Source organism: Nycticebus coucang, chromosome 3 (genome assembly GCF_027406575.1).
Source record: "Nycticebus coucang isolate mNycCou1 chromosome 3, mNycCou1.pri, whole genome shotgun sequence".
NCBI lineage: Eukaryota > Metazoa > Chordata > Mammalia > Primates > Lorisidae > Nycticebus > Nycticebus coucang.
In genome coordinates, this window is record NC_069782.1 from 41,114,731 (window position 1) to 41,133,603 (window position 18,873).

Below are 18,873 nucleotides of genomic sequence, written 5' to 3' on the forward strand. Positions count from 1 at the left end.
AGACATCTGTATTTTTAGTGATCTAGGTCATTCCAATGGGCTACGAAGGCTGAGAACCACTCCATTCTAGCATTAAAGGCTCTCCAGGTGAATCTGATGATCAGTGAATCCTACCTGAAGGAGGTATACTGGTAAATAGAATAAGGGTTAATCTTATTGAGGGAGGAAAGATTAAGAGCTTAGCCTCCAATCAAGAAAACCTGCAGAGTACAGAGTTATTAAAGAACTGAATGGATGGGGGTCATGGTGTACACACCTCTTGGGGGTGGTACCTAAGTTTAAGAGGGATTTTATCTAATAAATGCAATCGGTATACCCTAATTTTTTGTACCCTCAATGAATACCAAACAATAAAAAAAGAAAAGGAAAAAAAAAGTACAGAATGTGAAAGAAAAAACTTCTAAAATATGGGGCGGCGCCTGTGGCTCAGTGAGTAGGGCGCCAGCCCCATATGCCGAGGGTGGCGGGTTCAAACCCAGCCCCGGCCAAACTGCAACCAAAAAATAGCCGGGCGTTGTGGCGGGTGCCTGTAGTCCCAGCTGCTCCGGAGGCTGAGGCAAGAGAATCGCGTAAGCCCAAGAGTTAGAGGTTGCTGTGAGCCGTGTGACGCCACGGCACTCTACCCGAGGGCGGTACAGTGAGACTCTGTCTCTACAAAAAAAAAAAAAAAAAAAAAAAACTTCTAAAATAGTAAAGCTGTGATTGAAATAAAAAATAATAGGTACAGAGTTTAGAATCAGATTTCCTACGTTAGTGATTTACATAAAGTCTCTCTAAGCCTCAATTGTCTTCATTTAGAAAATGTTGCTATTTGCTGCCTTATAAGGCTTTTTGTAAGGATAAAATGGGTTAAAAAATGTAAAGCTCTTTAGTATACAAATAACCTCCACTTTTTGGATGTTCAGCAAAAAGTTTATTGTTATTGCTTTTAGAAGTAGGTATCAATGGATCAGGGGTGTGAGGGAGAGTAAGTGGGAAAGTTTTTTGTTATGTCATGGGAGGGAGGTATTAATTAGAATTGACAGACAAAAGGAGTTGGTTTCAGGAAAAAACTTCCGACGTCATCTTGCTTTCACTGTGCTGGTCTATCAGCCTCCCCAGTTCCTACCTAATGCTCCTCCTCTTCTGAGCTGCACTAGTAAAGCCAAACTTCTATGTTAGTGGTCAGATGTGGTGCAGCAGCCCCATACAGTGAGCCCAGGGAGGGAGCCTTAAGAGGACTCTTACAAATAAAATACTGCCATCATCATCTCTATATATTAGAGAATTGCAAATCAAAACAACCCTGAGATATCATCTAACCCCAGTGAGAATGGCCCACATCACAAACTCTCAAAACTGCAGATGCTGGCGTGGATGTGGAGAGAAGGGAACACTTTTACACTGCTGGTGGGACTGCAAACTAGTACAACCTTTCTGGAAGGAAGTATGGAGAAACCTCAAAGCACTCAAGCTAGACCTCCCATTTGATCCTGCAATCCCATTACTGGGCATCTACCCAGAAGGAAAAAAATCCTTTTATCATAAGGACACTTGTACTAGACTGTTTATTGCAGCTCAATTTACAATTGCCAAAATGTGGAAACGGCCTAAATGCCCACCAACCCAGGAATGGATTAACAAGCTGTGGTATATGTATACCATGGAATACTATTCAGCCATTAAAAAAATGGAGACTTTACATCCTTCGTATTAACCTGGATGGAAGTGGAAGACATTATTCTTAGTAAAGCATCACAAAAATGGAGAAGCATGAATCCTATGTACTCAATCTTGATATGAGGACAATTAATGACAATTAAGGTTATGGGGGGGGGAAGCAGAAAGAGGGATGGAGGGAGGAGGGTGGGTCCTTAGTGTGTGTCACACTTTATGGGGGCAAGACATGATTGCAAGAGGGACTTTACCTAACAATTGCAATCAGTGTAACCTGGCTTATTGTACCCTCAATGAATCCCCAACAATATAAAAAAAAAAAAAAAAAAAAGAAATATAAAAGTAGTTTTCTGTAAATATGTCAACTAGTCAATGATTTGTTAATTTATTCACTTAATCCATAAATAATGAGTGAGCGCAAAAAAAAAAATAAATCTTGACTATGTTGAGTAAAAAAAAAAAAAAAAAAAAGAGTAAGTATTCTGCTGACTCAGAGTCTTCTTTTGCTTCTTGGCCTTCCTTATGGGTTTCTGATCCTTTTACAGAGCTGAAGGGAATCAGCATTCCAGTCGTAGATCCATTGATCGCTCCCCACCACCTCTTCATCTCCACAACAGCAGGGCCTGGGCTCCAGGGACGTGTTCTCTCCAGCTTTTGGTTGCCAGGTTTCCTCTGGCTTTGACCACCTGCAGTGACTACCTGGCCTCACACTGCTGGACTCCCTTGGGTGGGCACCAGCCAGATGGTTCAGGCTCCAGTGGGCACCGCTTTTCAGTTTTTTTGTCTGCTCAGACAGGCATGGAGGGCAGGCAGATGTCCAAGTCCATTATGTCTGCAACCAGGAGGGAGGGGCGGCTCGCCCTTCTTTCAGGCACTCCCAGTCGCTATGACTACTTCTGTTGGAATAGAAGCAGAAGACTCATGACTGTCTCTCAGATTAATAACTTCACGAATCCCAGATTGTCTCTCCTCTCCCAGTTCCCTCTTATAAGAACAGGAAAAGGCCTATGGTGTAATGTAACAGGTCAGCCAAGCTTTTATAAGTCTTAATGGAGGTGTGTCTGGTTTCCTTGATGGTTCTTTTTTGAAAAATATTTTATCTTTTAGCTTTAAATTCTTAGGAATCATTCGGAAACTAAAAAAAAAAAAAGGAAAAAAACAACCTCTCCTTCCCTCCCCAAAAGGCTTCATGAGTGGATCCCACTTTTAGAGATTTCAGTTCAGTTGCTCTGGTGTCCTAGGCTGGCTTAAACTTCACAGCTATGCTAATGAGCAACCTTTGGAAGGGACTATCAATTTAGAGTGGGAGTGGGACTTAACCCTAATTGCTGTCATGTGTGGGCTTTTATTAATAATTCTGAGACTCCTGGAAGAATCCTATTCAGTATCCACTTACTGTATCAAAGAATAAGAGAGAACGCAACTCTCTCTGGAGTTCTGGAGATGAAGGAAACCTAAAAGATCATTCTGTTCACTCTTTTCTCTCCTGAGGCACCACAGCAGCTGCAGAACATTTGTGTAAAAGTCAGGTTCCTGGGCTGTACCCTCCCTCTCCAAATCAGCATCTCTCAAATGAGGGTGAGGATTAGGGTCTGAATTTCAACAAGCCCTTTCATGTGAATTCTTATGTACGTTCGTATTTTATTTTATTTTATTTATTTATTTTATTGTTGGGGATTCACTGAGGGTACAAGAAACCAGGTTACACTGATTACATTTGTTAGGTAAAGTCCCTCTTATAATCGTGTCTTGCCCCCCAAAGATGTGGCACACACCAAGACCCCACGCCCCCTCTCTCCTTCCCTCTCTCTTCTCTTCCTTCCCCCCCTCCCTCCTTCTCTCTTTCTGCTCTTGCCTTCCCCCACCCCCTACAATGTACTAAGTCATTAATTGTCCTCACATCAAAATTGAATAAATAGGCTTCATGCTTCTCCATTCTTGTGATGCTTTACTAAGAATAATGTCTTCCACTTCCATCCAGGTTAATACAAAGGATGTAAAGTCTCCATCTTTTTTAATTACTGAATAGTAGTCTATGGTGTACATATACCACAGCTTGTTAATCCATTCCTGAGTTGATGGGCATTTGGGCTGTTTCTGCATTTTGGCGATTGTAAATTGAGCTGTCCTTATGATAAAAGGATTTTTTTTCTTTTGGGTAGATGCCCAGTAATGGGATTGCAGGATCAAATGGGAGGTCTAGCTTGAGTGCTTTGAGGGTTCTCTATACTTCCTTCTAAAAAGGTTGTATTAGTTTCCAGTCCCACCAGCAGTGTAAAAGTGTTCCCTTCTCTCCACATCCATGCCAGCATCTGTAGTTTTGAGATTTCGTGATGTGGGCCATTCTCTCTGGGATTAGATGATATCTCAGGGTGATTTTGATTTGCATTCTCTAATAATTAGAGGTGATAAGCATTTTTTCATATGTTTGTTAGCCATTCGTCTGTCTTCTTTAGAGAAGGTTCTATTCATGTCTCTTGCCCATTGATATATGGGATTGTTGGCTTTTTTCATGTGGATTAATTTGATTTCTCTATAGATCCTAGTAATCAAGCTTTTGCCTGATTCAAAATATGCAGATATCCTTTCCCATTGTGTTGTCTATTTGCTTTGGCTGTTGTCTCCTTAGATGTCTCTCAGAAGCTTCTCAGTTAAGATATTTGCCTGGGGAAAGACTTTATGAAGACGACTTCCATGGCAATTGCAACAACAACAAAAATAAGCAAAGGGGACTTTTTTTATTATTTAGTTTTTATTTCATAATCATAAACTTAACTCTGCAATACAGCTAGACATGGATAGGAATAAGGCAAATGTGGAACCCAGAGAACTGCAGTGAGAGGCCAAAGATTAAGGATATTGTGAGCAAATGGGGTGGAGGCACCCTCCTAAAGCTAAGCTACAGAGGGAATGGTTTGGCGGTTGAAACAAAACATGAAGTCATATTTATTACAGTTGTCCACAGTCAGTAAGGGTGACCCTCTTGCTGGTCCTGCCATTCTTGGACCCAAAGTGCTCCATGGCTCCCACAATACTTGCCATCTTTAACCTTGCCAAAGACCACATGTTTGCCATCAACCTCTTGGTCTTGGCAGTGCAGAGGAAAAACTGGGAACCATTCGTGTTGGGTCCAGCATTTGCCACGATGCCCAGACCCTTATGCGTCTGGATGAAGTTCTCATCTTCAAATTTCTCCCTGAAGATAGACTTGCCAGCAGTGCTATTATGGTATGTGAAGTCACCACCCTCACACATAAACCCGGAAATAATTCTGGGAAAGTGGGTACCCTTGCATTTGTTAGGTTATAACCAAATCCTTTTTCTCCAGTGCTCAGAGCATGAAAGTTTTATGCTGTCTTTGGAACTTTGTCTGCAACAGCTTGAAGGAGATGCAGGCCAAGCACTCACTGTCAGTGATTATATCCGAGAGTACCCTGGGGTTGATTATGGTTGATACCAGGCGATTATAGGAAGCAGCAGCATCTGAATTCTTACACACATTCATATGTTAGAACTAATAACCTGTAGCAGTGGTTCTCATCCCTGGCTGGACACAAGCATCATGGAGGAGCTTTATAAACACCCCTGCCACCTAGAGCAATGGTTTCAACTTTGGCTGCACTTTCCCATTGTCTGATTTGTATGGCAGAAATATAACCTACAAAAAATACCATCAGAGAAAGTGTATTAATTAATGTAACAAATTTATGGAAGAGATCAGAATGACCTTTTATCAAAAGATAAGATCCATAAGCTGTGAATTATAAATTCTGATTTTGCAATTAATTCCACTTTCTTTCCAATGTTGCCATTTAGCTGTAATAATATCATGTGTAGTACTTTGCTGATGAGGTACAATTTATTCTAGATTTCTCCATTTTTTTTTTATTTAGATGTTGCAAGAGCAATTGAATTACTGGAAAAACTACAGGAATCTGGAGAAGTACCAGTGCACAAGCTACAATCCCTCAAAAAAGTGCTTCAGAGTGAGTTCTGCACAGCTATTCGAGAGGTACGATGCTAAGATTTTAATAACTAAATTCAGCCATGTGTCTTCTGAATAGAAAAGATGTCTTTTTTACACAAACAGCTGAAAAAGTTAAGATTGGAACTACATCTTAATTTTCTGTTTTTAGCACCTTGGACAGATGATAAAATATAATTAAGTGTTCTACATTCTTAAATTAGATATAGCCAAGATTTATACATTCATAAAATACCAAGTACTGATCTTCTGGTACCAGTGAAGGGACTGCCTGAGCAGGTGACTTTTGCATGTAATCTAAACATTTTACTAGTTACATGAAATCACCTGGAAATTCAAGTAGAAATAGTTTTTATTAATAGGGTTTGAGCATGCCTTACAAGAACATTCAAATAAATCTTTCACAAATAAATCTGAAAGGGTAACCTTCTACTGACTAAAGTTGTAGTTATTCAGACACTATTGTCTAATGCAGTAATGGGAAATCACCAAAAAGTCTAGTGTGGCTTTCTATCAGATCTTTGTAATGTTTTCTTAACTAATCCTTTCAAGAAGACTAAGGTGAAACAAGTGTGTTGAAATGAATTTTTCAGTGACTTATGATACAATTGACTATTCAGCTGATGAATTTAATTGGTTGTAAGAGAATCCACTTGAGATATATAAACTATATTGTTTTATTCAGTAACCCATTACCTCTTCCCCATCACCAGGTACCACCTGATAATTTATTTGTTAGAGTTCTAGAGTCTATAAATCTGGAATTAATGTCCCCAGGGATGAATTCCATGCTGTCATCCTCTCCAAAGCCAATTGAAGCCAAGGACTGCCTGGAGAGTTAGCTGTAGCATTAGATGCACACCTCTCAATAACTCTTTGCATCACCCTCCTTTCTTCTTTGTAACTCCACATGTGGCTAATGCACGTTCTCTTGCCTCAACAATGCTGGTTTATAAATAATCAGTAGGTAGAAAAGACTAGAGACACACAGAACCTTTCTCAGTATAGATTTCAACTGGTGCCTGTGCTTTGCTGTCAAAATTTGGCATTCTTTGGGATTTGACCTGTACTGTTGTGTGCCAAATATTTCCCTAAAGAAGCTGCTAACCATTTCATCTTGTTAATATTGAACACAGGCTAAGTAAATAACAGTAATAGTTATCTTCAAGTTTTAACCTATGAATTTGATCAAAGGCTGAAAGGAAATTTCTCAAAGTATATGAATTATCTGTTTACTGGCATCCACCCACTGGGAAAGTATAATGTATCTAAACCCCCCCTGAGTGCCCTACTGGTGCAGTTTTCACTCCTGTAGTCACTGTGTAGACCAAGGCTAAATTTCCCAGACACTCTTTTCTTCCTTCACAGAGCACTGATCCCCAGAGATCTGATGGCCAGTTTCTATCTTTTAGAGGTCCTGACATCTCTCCCATGTTTTAGCATTCTGCTTTCTACAAAACTACCTAAAGGATAAGACACATCAGACACACACAGAGGGTACCAAAAATGCGCATGCTGCTTGTTACGTGAAGTCCCTTATGTGTGATCGGTGACGCAGAGTATAGACCTGCAATTGAAATAGTATAGAACCAAGAGTGGCTACAAGCTCTATGATGGCGAGTAGCAAAGTTCTTCATTTCTTTCCAGCTTATATACCCAGTGTTGCACGTGCACACTGTTAATCTAACTGATATACATACTTCTAAATTTTCTATTATATCTAAAATAGTAATCATGGAAAAACATGCCGTCAGCCATTTACCCACATCTTGATAAAGTCACAAACCACTGTGTGGGAAAGGGTTGATTGTTCACCTGCCCTGTTAGGCCCCGAGCCATCTGGAGGCAGTGACTTAATCTTAAAAGACCACCACCTGGAGATTCCTAAGAATCTGTTGACATGTTTGCTTGCCCCCAGCCCTCTAGGCCGGCTTCTGATCATGGGATTTTTACCTCCAATGTGTCCAGGCCAAAGGCAGTAATGGAGTTCTGCCCTGGTTTCTCCCAGACTGTGCCAAATAAGACTTATTACTAGCTCACTCTCAGAATGGCAGGGACAAAGGCATATAGGCTTTTCGCCTATAGCTGCTGTAATTACAAGAGATACAAGATGAGATATGGTATCAGTACATATTGAGTATTACAACTTTTTTAATTCTTTATTAAATCATAACTGTGTACATTAATGCTTTTGTGGGGTGCAATGTGCTGATTTGACACGCTATTTTAACACAGTTCTTTTTTCCTTTCTTAAAATGCGTATACACATCTTTTTTTTTTTTTTTTTGGCATCCTCTGTATATCTCTGTTCACTGGGTTTATGTCTCGTGATCAATTCAAAGTCTCTACCTTCATGGAAATTACAGTCCAGTGGAAGAAACTTAGGGTAAATAATTATACCGTATAATATCAGAAGCTGACATGGAAGGAAGTAGAAGGAAAGCACATTAGAATGGGAAGGGGAAGACTCTGTTCAGTTGTAGTTTCTCCGAAAATAAAATCTACTTGAAGTTACACAGGTAGAGGAAGTCACAAGTGCAAAAACCCCAGAGGCACCAACGGACTCCCCCAGAGCTAGTATGTCTGCAATGGAATTTGCAAGGTAGGCTGCTGAGAGGGAGCTAAAGAGCAGATCACGTAAGGCCTTGCAGCCCTTAGTAAGAGAGCTGTATTCCAATCCCAGCATGATAGAAATCCCTGGGAGACTTTTGACCTGATTACTTTTTGAAAAATTTTTTCTAGCTATCTTGAGAATATAAGTATGGGCACAAGAGGATAAACAAAATAGACCAGTAATAAGGTCAAGAATGGATCAAGTTAGAGGAGATGAAGCAGCTCTGACAAAGGTAGCAGTGGTGCAAGAAATGGGAAGTTGTTAGATTCCAGACTTTTTTTTTTTTTTGAGAGTAAAGTCATCAGGAATTGCCGATGTGTTGGATGAATATATGTGAAATCAGAGAGAAGATTCAATGGAATCTTAGGTTGGGTTTGAAGAATTGGATTACTGATAACAGTAAGATGAGAGGTGGGGCAGGTTTGGAGAAGGCTATGCAAGGGTTCTGTTCCGGACATAATAAGTGGATGCTTTTCACACATTCTGAGCAGAGATTTCTAGCAGGCATCTAAATCTGAAGCTTGGGTCTGGAGCTGTAAAGGTGGCCTAGATATCTGTTCATATAAACGTTTGATAAGGAAAAAGAGAATGAGAGTAAAAAGGAAAATAAATACATGAGACTTTATATAAGTTATACTTTACATACTCTGCCTCGGCTGAAGTGTGTGTCATTTGAAGTCTGGGGAAGTCTATAACTGATCCATAGGCAATCCAGCGATTTCAAAGAAAACAAAAAAGATGGTATACTATATCTACCTTTCATGTTGTAAATTTGAACTAGTAAGATTAATTTTATATTTACAGTAATGTCTTGAGTAATAATTGTTCTTGAAGACAATGCATCTTATACAGAAATTATAAAAAAGTTACCATCTTTGGCTAACATTCCACACCAGTTGTATGGTATTATTTGTATTTCTTAAGTTTGGCATTTTCTCTGTTATTCTTAATTGTGTTGATTTGCATTTATTATGGGAAATAATGATAAAAAAACAATGCAGATGTAACAATTCTGAATAATATTGTAATCTGTCTAGTGAAAAATCTTTCAATGAAAATATAAAATATGAACACGTGCTGCCAGATTGATGAACCCTAGAGCTTGCAAACCTGTAAAGTATGACAGTAAATAAACTTAAATTTTGTTGAGCCTGAAAAACTTTCACTCTGGTGTCTTGATAACTGCAGTACTGGCAAGACACCTTTGAAGTTTTTGATTCGAATAATGCTTGGAATATTCAGAGTTGAATTATCTGATTTTTCTTCCGAAACAATTTCTAGTTATAACTTTCCAGTGTGAAAGTTAGACATTTTGTCAAGAGAAGTGGAGAAAAGAACAAAACCTGCTGTGGCGTTGTTTCAGTTGCACTCAGAACAAAAACAGATACAGATCACACCCATGCCAAGGAGATTGTAAAACAAAAATTGTGCTTAAAAAAGAAAGCAGGACGGGACGTTTGCCATTTTTTTTTTCATTGCCTTACCTAAGTGTAGCAGGAGTCATTATTATATTTTGAGGCAATCTCATATTTTGATTTACATTTGGGGGAAACTACTGAATCAGCTCTCAGTGTACGTGCAGCACATGAGAATAAATAACTTCATGTTAATTTTATGTTATTTTTTCTTTATACTAAAAATGGATGGGCTGAAAAGAGATGAAAAGTTTTCTTTGCCTAAGTATTTTACTTAACTATTAACTATAATAAAGACTGAAAAAAGTATGTTAAGATCAATATTGAAGGAAAACCATCTAGCTCAGCGGTTCTCAACCTGTGGGTCACCACCCCTTTGTAACAATGGAAGTACATCCTGTATATCAGATATTTATATTATGATTCATAACAATAGTAAAATTACAGTTATGAAGTAGCAACAAAAATAATTTTATGGTTGGGAGTCACCACACATGAGGAACTGTATTAATCTGTCGTGGAGTTAGGAGGCATTAGGAAGGTTGAGAACTACTGGTCTATATAGACAACTAAGAAAGGCCTTGCTTTGTTATACACTTACACACCAAACCACACACAGCTTTATTCATGGACAGTCAGTGGTCACCAACACTTTTCCTGACTCTACGTGATGGCTGAAGGATCTTAAAAGAACCCTGGTGAATAATTAAATTGTGTCTACTCTCTTGCAAGCAGTTTCAGAGAACATGGCAGAGAATGGGTTAACATGTGATCCTACTTTTCTACCATGAGATGTGGTGGCTGATAGGAGAATCTTCACCTAAGTTTTGAGCGAGAAATCAAATAAAACTTTTATGGTACTGATAGTCCCATTGAACACTGTTTCTGTGATTTTAAGTCACTTCCTCAAGTTTTAGGACCACACTATATTAATTATCTTGAAGGGCCTAAGCTTACAAATGAAAAATCATGATCATGAAATGTCGACTTTTGAAGAAGAAAATCCCATGAATAAGAAAATATCCCGTAAGAGAACTGAATTGTGTTATGAATAGCCCCATTGAAAAAAAGATGGACTTTTCCCTGACATTCCATGTTCTTTGTGTCTCAGGGAAAGAAATTAATAAATCTACAAATGATTATATTTTAAAGGGACATCTAACTTCTGCAACAGAATCTGAAGAAATTCTTTCCACAACCAGAGTAATTAAACACATAATTAGCCATCTAACTGTTGTTTACTATCATCATGTTCTGTGCTCTAAAACATTCAAGCTCCTGCTTTCCAATATCATGTGTGCGTTCAATGTCCCAGAGCATGATGTGCTGTGGACAGTGGCCTGTTGTAAGGATTTACCACCACAGTTATTACGGCCATGTGCAAGTGTGAAGCAAAAATGCAGAACAAAAAGGCATAGTCACCAAAAACTGCATTCTTTGGCTACTGGCCAGATGTCGCATGCTAGTATTTTTTTCCTGTAGTAGAACTATAGAATTAGAAAACAAACCAACTTCATGTGGGATGACTGTCATTCTGTAATAGTCAATGGAATTGTTCAAAAACATCCCTGCTACTTTTTAGCATGTGCTGCGATTGCCTTTCTTTCTTTTTTTTTTATTTTCTAGTAAGACTAAATTTATTCAATACCCTAGTAAAAGTTTTGATTATAAGTATCCAACAGTATAAAAAGTACAAAACAGATCTGTAGATTTCTAATCTATTAATACAAAGTGCATGACTACATACAGTACATCCTACAGGCAAAGAGAGGTGGAAGGGAAAACAGAAGACTGTGGTTGAGGTCTAGTAATAAATAAATAAATAAATACAGAAGTAGAGATGATCCATATCATAGTATATTCTACCACCAATACTGTAGCCAAAATTTGTCTTCCTTAAAGCTAGATACGGTGATGACAACTGCTTTGGGCAGTAATGTGCGAATGGAATGAAGTGTTTCCACTTTCTTGCGGAAGCTTATGCATCTGTGAGTGACATGTTATCTTCCCTTCGTTAGGTAACTAATAAGGTTTTATATGATAAATCATAAAGTCATGGTTCGGCATCAGCCTGCTCTCCTTCCCTTCTTTCCTTCCTCTCTCCCCCACTTCCTTTCTCTTCCTCCTTTCCTTTTTTCTTACTTCCCTCTTTGGGTTTCAAAATGAGGAAATATAAAATGTAGGCTCTAGCGAACCCTTTATGAACATGTACTCCAACCAAGAAATAAACCTTAAGCCTAAGGCTCGCCTGGTTTACAGATTCATGTACAATAGCATAATCCAGGCTGTCCTGACTCGTGATACACAATCTTCTAACCAGATTTACCTTGGAAAAGGTTATATGCAGTATCAATCCTTCAATGCTTATAAAATAAGATTAATGTTGTTTTTTTTAGCCTTCCTGGCATTTTCTTAGTTACTGTGTTAAGATACATTTATATTCTACATTTAGTAAGTTTCATATGTACCATTGTAAGATGCACCATAGGTGTGATTCCATCAATTACATTCCCTCCACCTATCCTCCTCCCTCCCCTCACTGCCCTTTCCCCTTTCCCCATATTCTTAGGTTATAATTGGGTTATAGCTTTCATATGAAAGCTATAAATTAGTTTCATAGTATGGCTGAGTACATTGGATACTTTTTCTTCCATTCTTGAGATACATTACTAAGAAGAAAATGTTCTAGCTCCATCCATGTAAATATGAAAGAGGTAAAGTCTCCATCTTTCTTCAAGGCTGCATAATATTCCGTGGTGTACATATACCACAATTTATTAATTCATTTGTGGATCCATGGGCACTTGGGCTTTTTTCATGACTTAGCAATTATGAATTGGGCTGCAATAAACATTCTGGTGCAAATATCTTTGTTATAATGTGATTTCTGGTCTTCTGGGTATATACCTAGTAGAGGAATTGTAGGATTGAATGGCAGGTCTATTTTTAGATCTCTAAGTGTTCTCCAAATATCTTTCCAAAAGAAACTTATTAGTTTGCATTCCCACTAGCAGTGTAGAAGTGTTCCCATTTCTCCACATCCACGCCAACATCTCTGTTTTGGGGATTTTGGGATATGGGCTAATCTTACTGGAGTTAGATGATATCTCAAAGTAGTTTTGATTTGCATTTCTCTGATGATTAAGGATGATGAGCATTTTTTCATATGTTTGTAGGCCGTGTGCCTGCCTTCTTCAGAGAAGTTTCTCTTCAAGTCCCTAGCCCAGCCTGACATGGGATCATTTGTTCTTTTCTTGCTAATACGTTTGAGTTCTTTGTGGATTCTGGTTATTAAACCTTTGTCAGAGACATAACCTGCAAATATATTCTCCCATTCTGGGGCAGCACCTGTGGCTCACAGGAGTAGGGCTCTGGCCCCATATGCCAGAGGTGGTGGGTTCAAACCCAGCCTCGGCCAAAAAACTGCCAAACCCTCACCTCCCCAATATTTTCTCCTATTCTGAGGGCTGTCTGCTTGCTTTACTAATGTGTTCTTGGCTGTGCAGAAGCTTTTTAGTTTGATCAGGTTCTAGTAGTGTATTTTTGATGCTGCTTCATTTGCCCAGGGGAGTCCTCCTCATAAAATATTCACCCAGGCCAATCTCTTCAAGAGTTTTCCCTGCACTTTCTTCTAGTATTTTAATAGTTTCATGTCTTAAGTTTAAATCTTTAATTCAGTAAGAGTCTATCCTAGTTAAAGGGGAAAGGTGTGGGTCCAGTTTCAGTCTTCTACAGGTCGCCAGCCAGTTGACCAAGCACCATTTGTTAAATAGGGAATCTTTTCTTCACTGAGTGTTTTTAATTGGCTTGTCAAAGGTCAAATAATGGTAAGTAGCTGGGTTCCTCTCTTGGCTCTCTATTCTGTTCCATACATCTACCTCTCTGTTTTTGTGCCAGTACCATGCTGTTTTGATCACTGTTGATTTATAGTATAGTCTGAGGTCTGGTAGTGTGATTCCTCCTGCTTTGTTTTTATTTCTGAGTGATGTCTTGGCTATTCAAGGTTTTTTCTGATTCCATATAAAACAAAGTATTATTTTTTCGAGATCTTTAAAGTATGACAGTGGAGCTTTAATAGGGATTGCCTTAAAATTGTATATTGCTTTGGGTAGTATGGACATTTTAACAATGTTGACTCTTCCCAGCCATGAGCACTGTATGTTTTTCCATTTGTTAACATCTCCAGCTATTTCTTTTCTTAGAGTTTCATAATTCTCTTTATAGAGATCTTTCATATCCTTTGTTAGATAAACTCCCAAATATTTCATCTTCTTTGGCACTACTGTGAATGGAATAGAGTCCTTGACTGTTTTTTCAGCTTGACTATTGTTGGTATAAATAAAGGCTACCGATTTATGAGTGTTGATTTTGTAACCTGACACACTGCTGTATTCCTTGATCACTTCTAAGAGTTTTGTAGTAAAATCTCCAGTGTTTTCCAGATATACAATCATATCATCTGTGAAGAGTGAAAGTTTGATCTCTTCTGACCCTATATGGGTACCCTTGATCACCTTTTCTTCCCTAATTACAATGTTAAAGAGCAGTGGAGACAATGGACAACCTTGCCTATTCCTGAAAAATGATTTCAATTTAACCCCATTCAGTATGATCTTGGCTGTGGGTTTGCTGTAGATGGCCTCTATCAGTTTAAGAAATGTCCTTTTTATACCAATTTTCTTGAGTGTTGTGATCATGAAGGGATGCTGGTTATTATCAAAAGCTTTTTGTGCATCAATTGAGAGAATCATATGGTCTTTGTTTTTTAATTTGTTTATGTGCTGAATTATGTTTATAGATTTTACATATATTGAACTAGCCTTGAGACCCTGGGATAAAACCCGCTTGGTCATGGTGTATAATTTGTTTGATGTGTTGCTGGATTCTGTTTGTTAGGTTCTTGTTGAATATTTTTGCATCAATATTCATTAGTGATATTGGTCTATAATTTTCTTTTCTTGTTGGGTCTTTTCCTGGTTTGGGGATCAAGGTGATGTTTGCTTCATAGAATGTGTTGGGTAGTATTCCTTCTTTTTCTATATTTTGGAAAAGGTTGAGTAATATAGGTACTAGTTCCTCTTTAAAGGTTTGGTGGAATTCTGATGTGAAGACATCTGGTCCCGGGCTTTTAAACTGTGCTACCTATTTTTTAAATTATATGAAATTGGTAACCCATGTAAGTACCTATGGTCATTAGGTGGTTGACAGATTTTATATTTTTGAGACATTTGGGTCATAGATATCAGTTGCTTCCAGATTTTCTCCCTTTTTCTCCTGTTCTCATTATTTTCTTCTTCAGGATGACGCTCATTAGCCCTCTAGCACCACCTCCAACCCCATCTAAATCAAAAGACATTTCTTTGTAAAGTGACCTTTTTGTCTTATAAACTTAAAGGCATAATCAAGATAGAGGAAATATTTGGAGTGTATCAGTCTGCTCTTCAAGAGTTCTTCCTCCCCAATGAGAATTTCTTTTTCCAAATCAACCTGTAGATTGGGAATTTTCACCACAATGAGTTACACCGGAGATGTGTGGGAAAGGCTGCCGTGACACATTCTTTTGGGTCAGAGAAAGCAGAAAGTCAAAGCATCGGCATTGCAGTTAGAGTAGCCATGGCTGGAATTCCAACTTGGCTACTTATCTTTTACTTCTCTGGAATCTTGTATTTCAGTTTATAATAATGGAGTAATACCACCAGTCTTACATCTGTCCTGATAATCCAGGATCATACACATGAAGGTATCTAGGAGAGTGTTTGGTAGCTAATTATTCTAAAATCAATGGATGCTATTACCAAAGAGTGGGGTTACAAATTATTTCTAGGTAGAATACTTTAGTAAGTCAGGAAATGGATAAAATATAGTAGAAAGTAATGGTAGTTTCTATAAGATAGATCTAAGAAAACACACAAGACTAATATATTTATATTTATTTCCCCACTGTCCATCATTAAAGCAAAGTGAATTGAGCCACTGAACCCTCATTTCTACAACCAGATGAGAAAACAGCATTATGACACAGTTTTTGTTCTTAATGCTTTTCTGTAAAATACTTTAATCCACTGTGTGGATTAAAAACATAGAAGGCAAGTTTAATAAGATTTACGACAGAGCCAATGATGGTGGGATGATAAAATCCAGGTTCACATTTGCCCTAAGAAAACATACTTGGGTCAGCAGTGCCAAGGGGAGAAGAAACAAGGACGGAGGAAAAAGGAGTTTGGAGGAACAGAGAGTGGGAGTCAGTGAAGGAAGAAAGGGAGAGAGGGAAGGAAAAGGGAAAGAAGGGAGAAAAAAGAGGGAGGGGGATAAAGGAAGGAAAGAAGGGAGGCCGGGAGGGAGAGAAGGCTGATGTTGAACCATGACCGAAGGTGGTATAATAAAAATGTGCAGAGAGAACTGACAGTGGAGTCCGGCAAAACTGGGTTCACATCCTTGCTTGGCTGCTGAATTATGTAATCATTTCACAAGTTGCTTAACTTCTGTGACCTTGGTCTTCTTTATTTTCTTTTTTTAAAGATAAGACAATAATAATTTCATGAAATTGTTGGGAAGGTTAAATCAAGTGAGATAACATATTAAATACCCTGACTAATGCAGTGCCTCGTTTAAAGAGTTCACTCCTTGCTATTCTGGTGAAAAGCTTGGTGAATCTAGTGACAGTAGCTAAAGTATTAATATGTTCTAAAAGTAGTTCTAATCCCATAGTTTTCAATCATTCAGAAAAATATAAAATTTTTTCAACTTTTAAGACAGATGTTGACACATTTGTAGTACCTGTAGGAAAAGGAGGTGGGGATATTTAGCCACATAAAAAGAAAAATACTTTGTGATATAAGATCTGTCATCCAATATTTGACGGGATAAGGGGCAGGGGAATTATCTGTTCTAGACCATTGGATGAAAAATGGAAGAAAGCAGATAACCAAGGATAGCTAGAAATACCCAGCAGTGGGCTAGCTCACTTATAAGAAGCTCCTTGTAACAAGAGCAGAGATTACTTTGGAACAGGGATTTTCTAATCTGGAATTCATGTGTAGATTTCATGTTGTAGGTTAAATAAGATCAAACATAATAATATATATTTTATTTTATATTTTTATTTAGATTTATTTTTTTTTCATTATGCAAAAATTTGTTTATGGCAAAATATGTTTTTGATTTTTAGATATTTTTAATGTTTTCCTTTAAGCAGGGTTAGAGTAGCATGGATTTATGTAAAATTATCGTCTGTGTACGGTGACTTTTGTAGAGTAGCATTGTGTTCATCAGAATTAATGAAAATGCATCTGACATTGTGTCTGTGCATATCTCTCTGCCCACCTTAAACTTAGCTTAAGTTGACAAATGTCAAAGAAAAGAAGCTGATGGATATTACGTTTTTTTTATTTTATTTGCAATGCTAAATGTGATAAGGCACAAAAGCCAGACTGTTTCTAGTGCAATAAGTTCCCTGCCAATGAGAGAATGAAGTCAAGAAAAGCTTCTTTCTGAGCTTCCTGAAAATAAATCACACAATATAGTTTTTTCTCCCCTAGAGAAAGCTTCAATTTTAAAAGGGTGGAAATTTACCAAAACTTACATTTGCCCCAACATGAAAGTCTTGATACATTTCGAATCAAAAGAAACCATACATAACTGGGAAGAGCTTTATTAAATCAAGCGCTCTAGAAATGCTTGGACTGGTGGGTCCCTTAGAACAACAACAAAAAAATTAAAACAGTGTGTCTGTTCTCTTTGATATAACCTACTCCTGAACTCTGACATTTTGCTGCTATTTTGATGCCAGCCGTGGTGAAAAGTATCAGCTGTTCCCCTCCGTTTGGGCATGCAACTGAATGAAAACTATTATTGTTTAGTAAAACTTAGATTTTTATCTAACATGTAAATGCTGATGTCCGTGTGGGAGTTGTGTGTGTGCATGTGTGATGCCTGAGGATACCTTTAAGGTCAAGTCCTTCAGTAGTGAAACGTCTCTTTGTCAAGCAAAACTCCTAAAAAGAAGAGAAAATATTGATACTGTATGTGTATATGGAGTACATATGTAATTTTTGGATCTAAGATCCAGCTTGATTAGTCTGGTGAAAAGAGAAGTTCTACTTGTCCTAGAGACTTAATGCCGTCAGCATGAGCATGCCTTAGCGTCAAAGATTCTGACAATTATCCAAAGGGTACTTTGCTCTGTTAAAAATGACCTAATAATTTCACCACCATAGCCTTAAATCTATATTTTCAAAAGTTTTTAATGTAGAAACAGAGTAAAATATGTTCTTTTTACCATCAAAATTTTTTTGGCTTCCCAGAAGGTCAGTGTTTATGCACATGGCTGAACTTGGGGCAGACATTTTGATTGATTGATTGATTGATTTTGAGACACGGTCTCACTCAGTTACCCTGGGATTGAGTCCAGTGTCAGAGCTCACAGCTATCTCAAACTCTTTGGGTTCAAGCGATTCACTTGCCTCAGCCTCCCAACATGAAAGTCTTGATGCATTTCAAATCAAAATCAAGACTACGGGCGCCCACCACAACACTCCCCTAGTTTTTCTATTTTTAGTAGAGATGGGTTCTTACTCTTGCGCAGTCTGGTCTTGAACTCCTGAATTCAGGAAATCCACTTGCTGGTAAAGGAGAGCTAAGTTCGAGAAAAAAATGATTGAAGATTAAAAATTGATTCATGGCTGGACTTCTTTGTAGATGATAAGCCAAACGCATATACTCTGATCAGTCCGGTGGTTCTCAAAATACCTGCCATTTTGGGAGAAGAGATCAGAGACGACGAAAAATGTGTAATCTTTCCAGTGTGAAAAGAAAGACTTCAGTTAGGGCAAGGGAGTTGAAAGTGAGAAAGCCTTGTCAGTTTATCCATGTGAAGAGCCACGAACATCTGGAAAGACTAGTAAACTCTTCTACTTACACGACTTAAAATTGAAATCATGCCTCTTTCTTGGCTGACCAAGACTGCCTTATTGATGCCAAGCTCTCAAAAAAGAATTTCATTTGACTTGAGGACAAAGGATAGAACCTGAATTCAACTTTAAATATCTCCAAGAGAGCTCGAGCGTCTTGATGAAAGTGTACTGTGCTCTGGTAGGGAATTTGATTCTATTTGATTTTGAAAGCTATGGGAGCTGCGACTTTGAGCACTTCCTGATAATAAAACAGACTCAAAAGTGATTGAATACTAAAATACTAAGATCGAT

General features: G+C 38.1%; 1 protein-coding gene across 1 annotated transcript in view; it reads left to right on the plus strand.

The window, feature by feature from the left end:
* LIN7A (lin-7 homolog A, crumbs cell polarity complex component) overlaps nt 1-18,873 on the plus strand; it is a 173,334-nt gene that overhangs the window by 56,972 nt on the left and 97,489 nt on the right. The window contains exon 2 of the mRNA XM_053585504.1: nt 5,550-5,668. Coding sequence (XP_053441479.1) covers nt 5,550-5,668 — 119 coding nt within the window. The remainder of the gene's footprint in view (nt 1-5,549; nt 5,669-18,873) is intronic.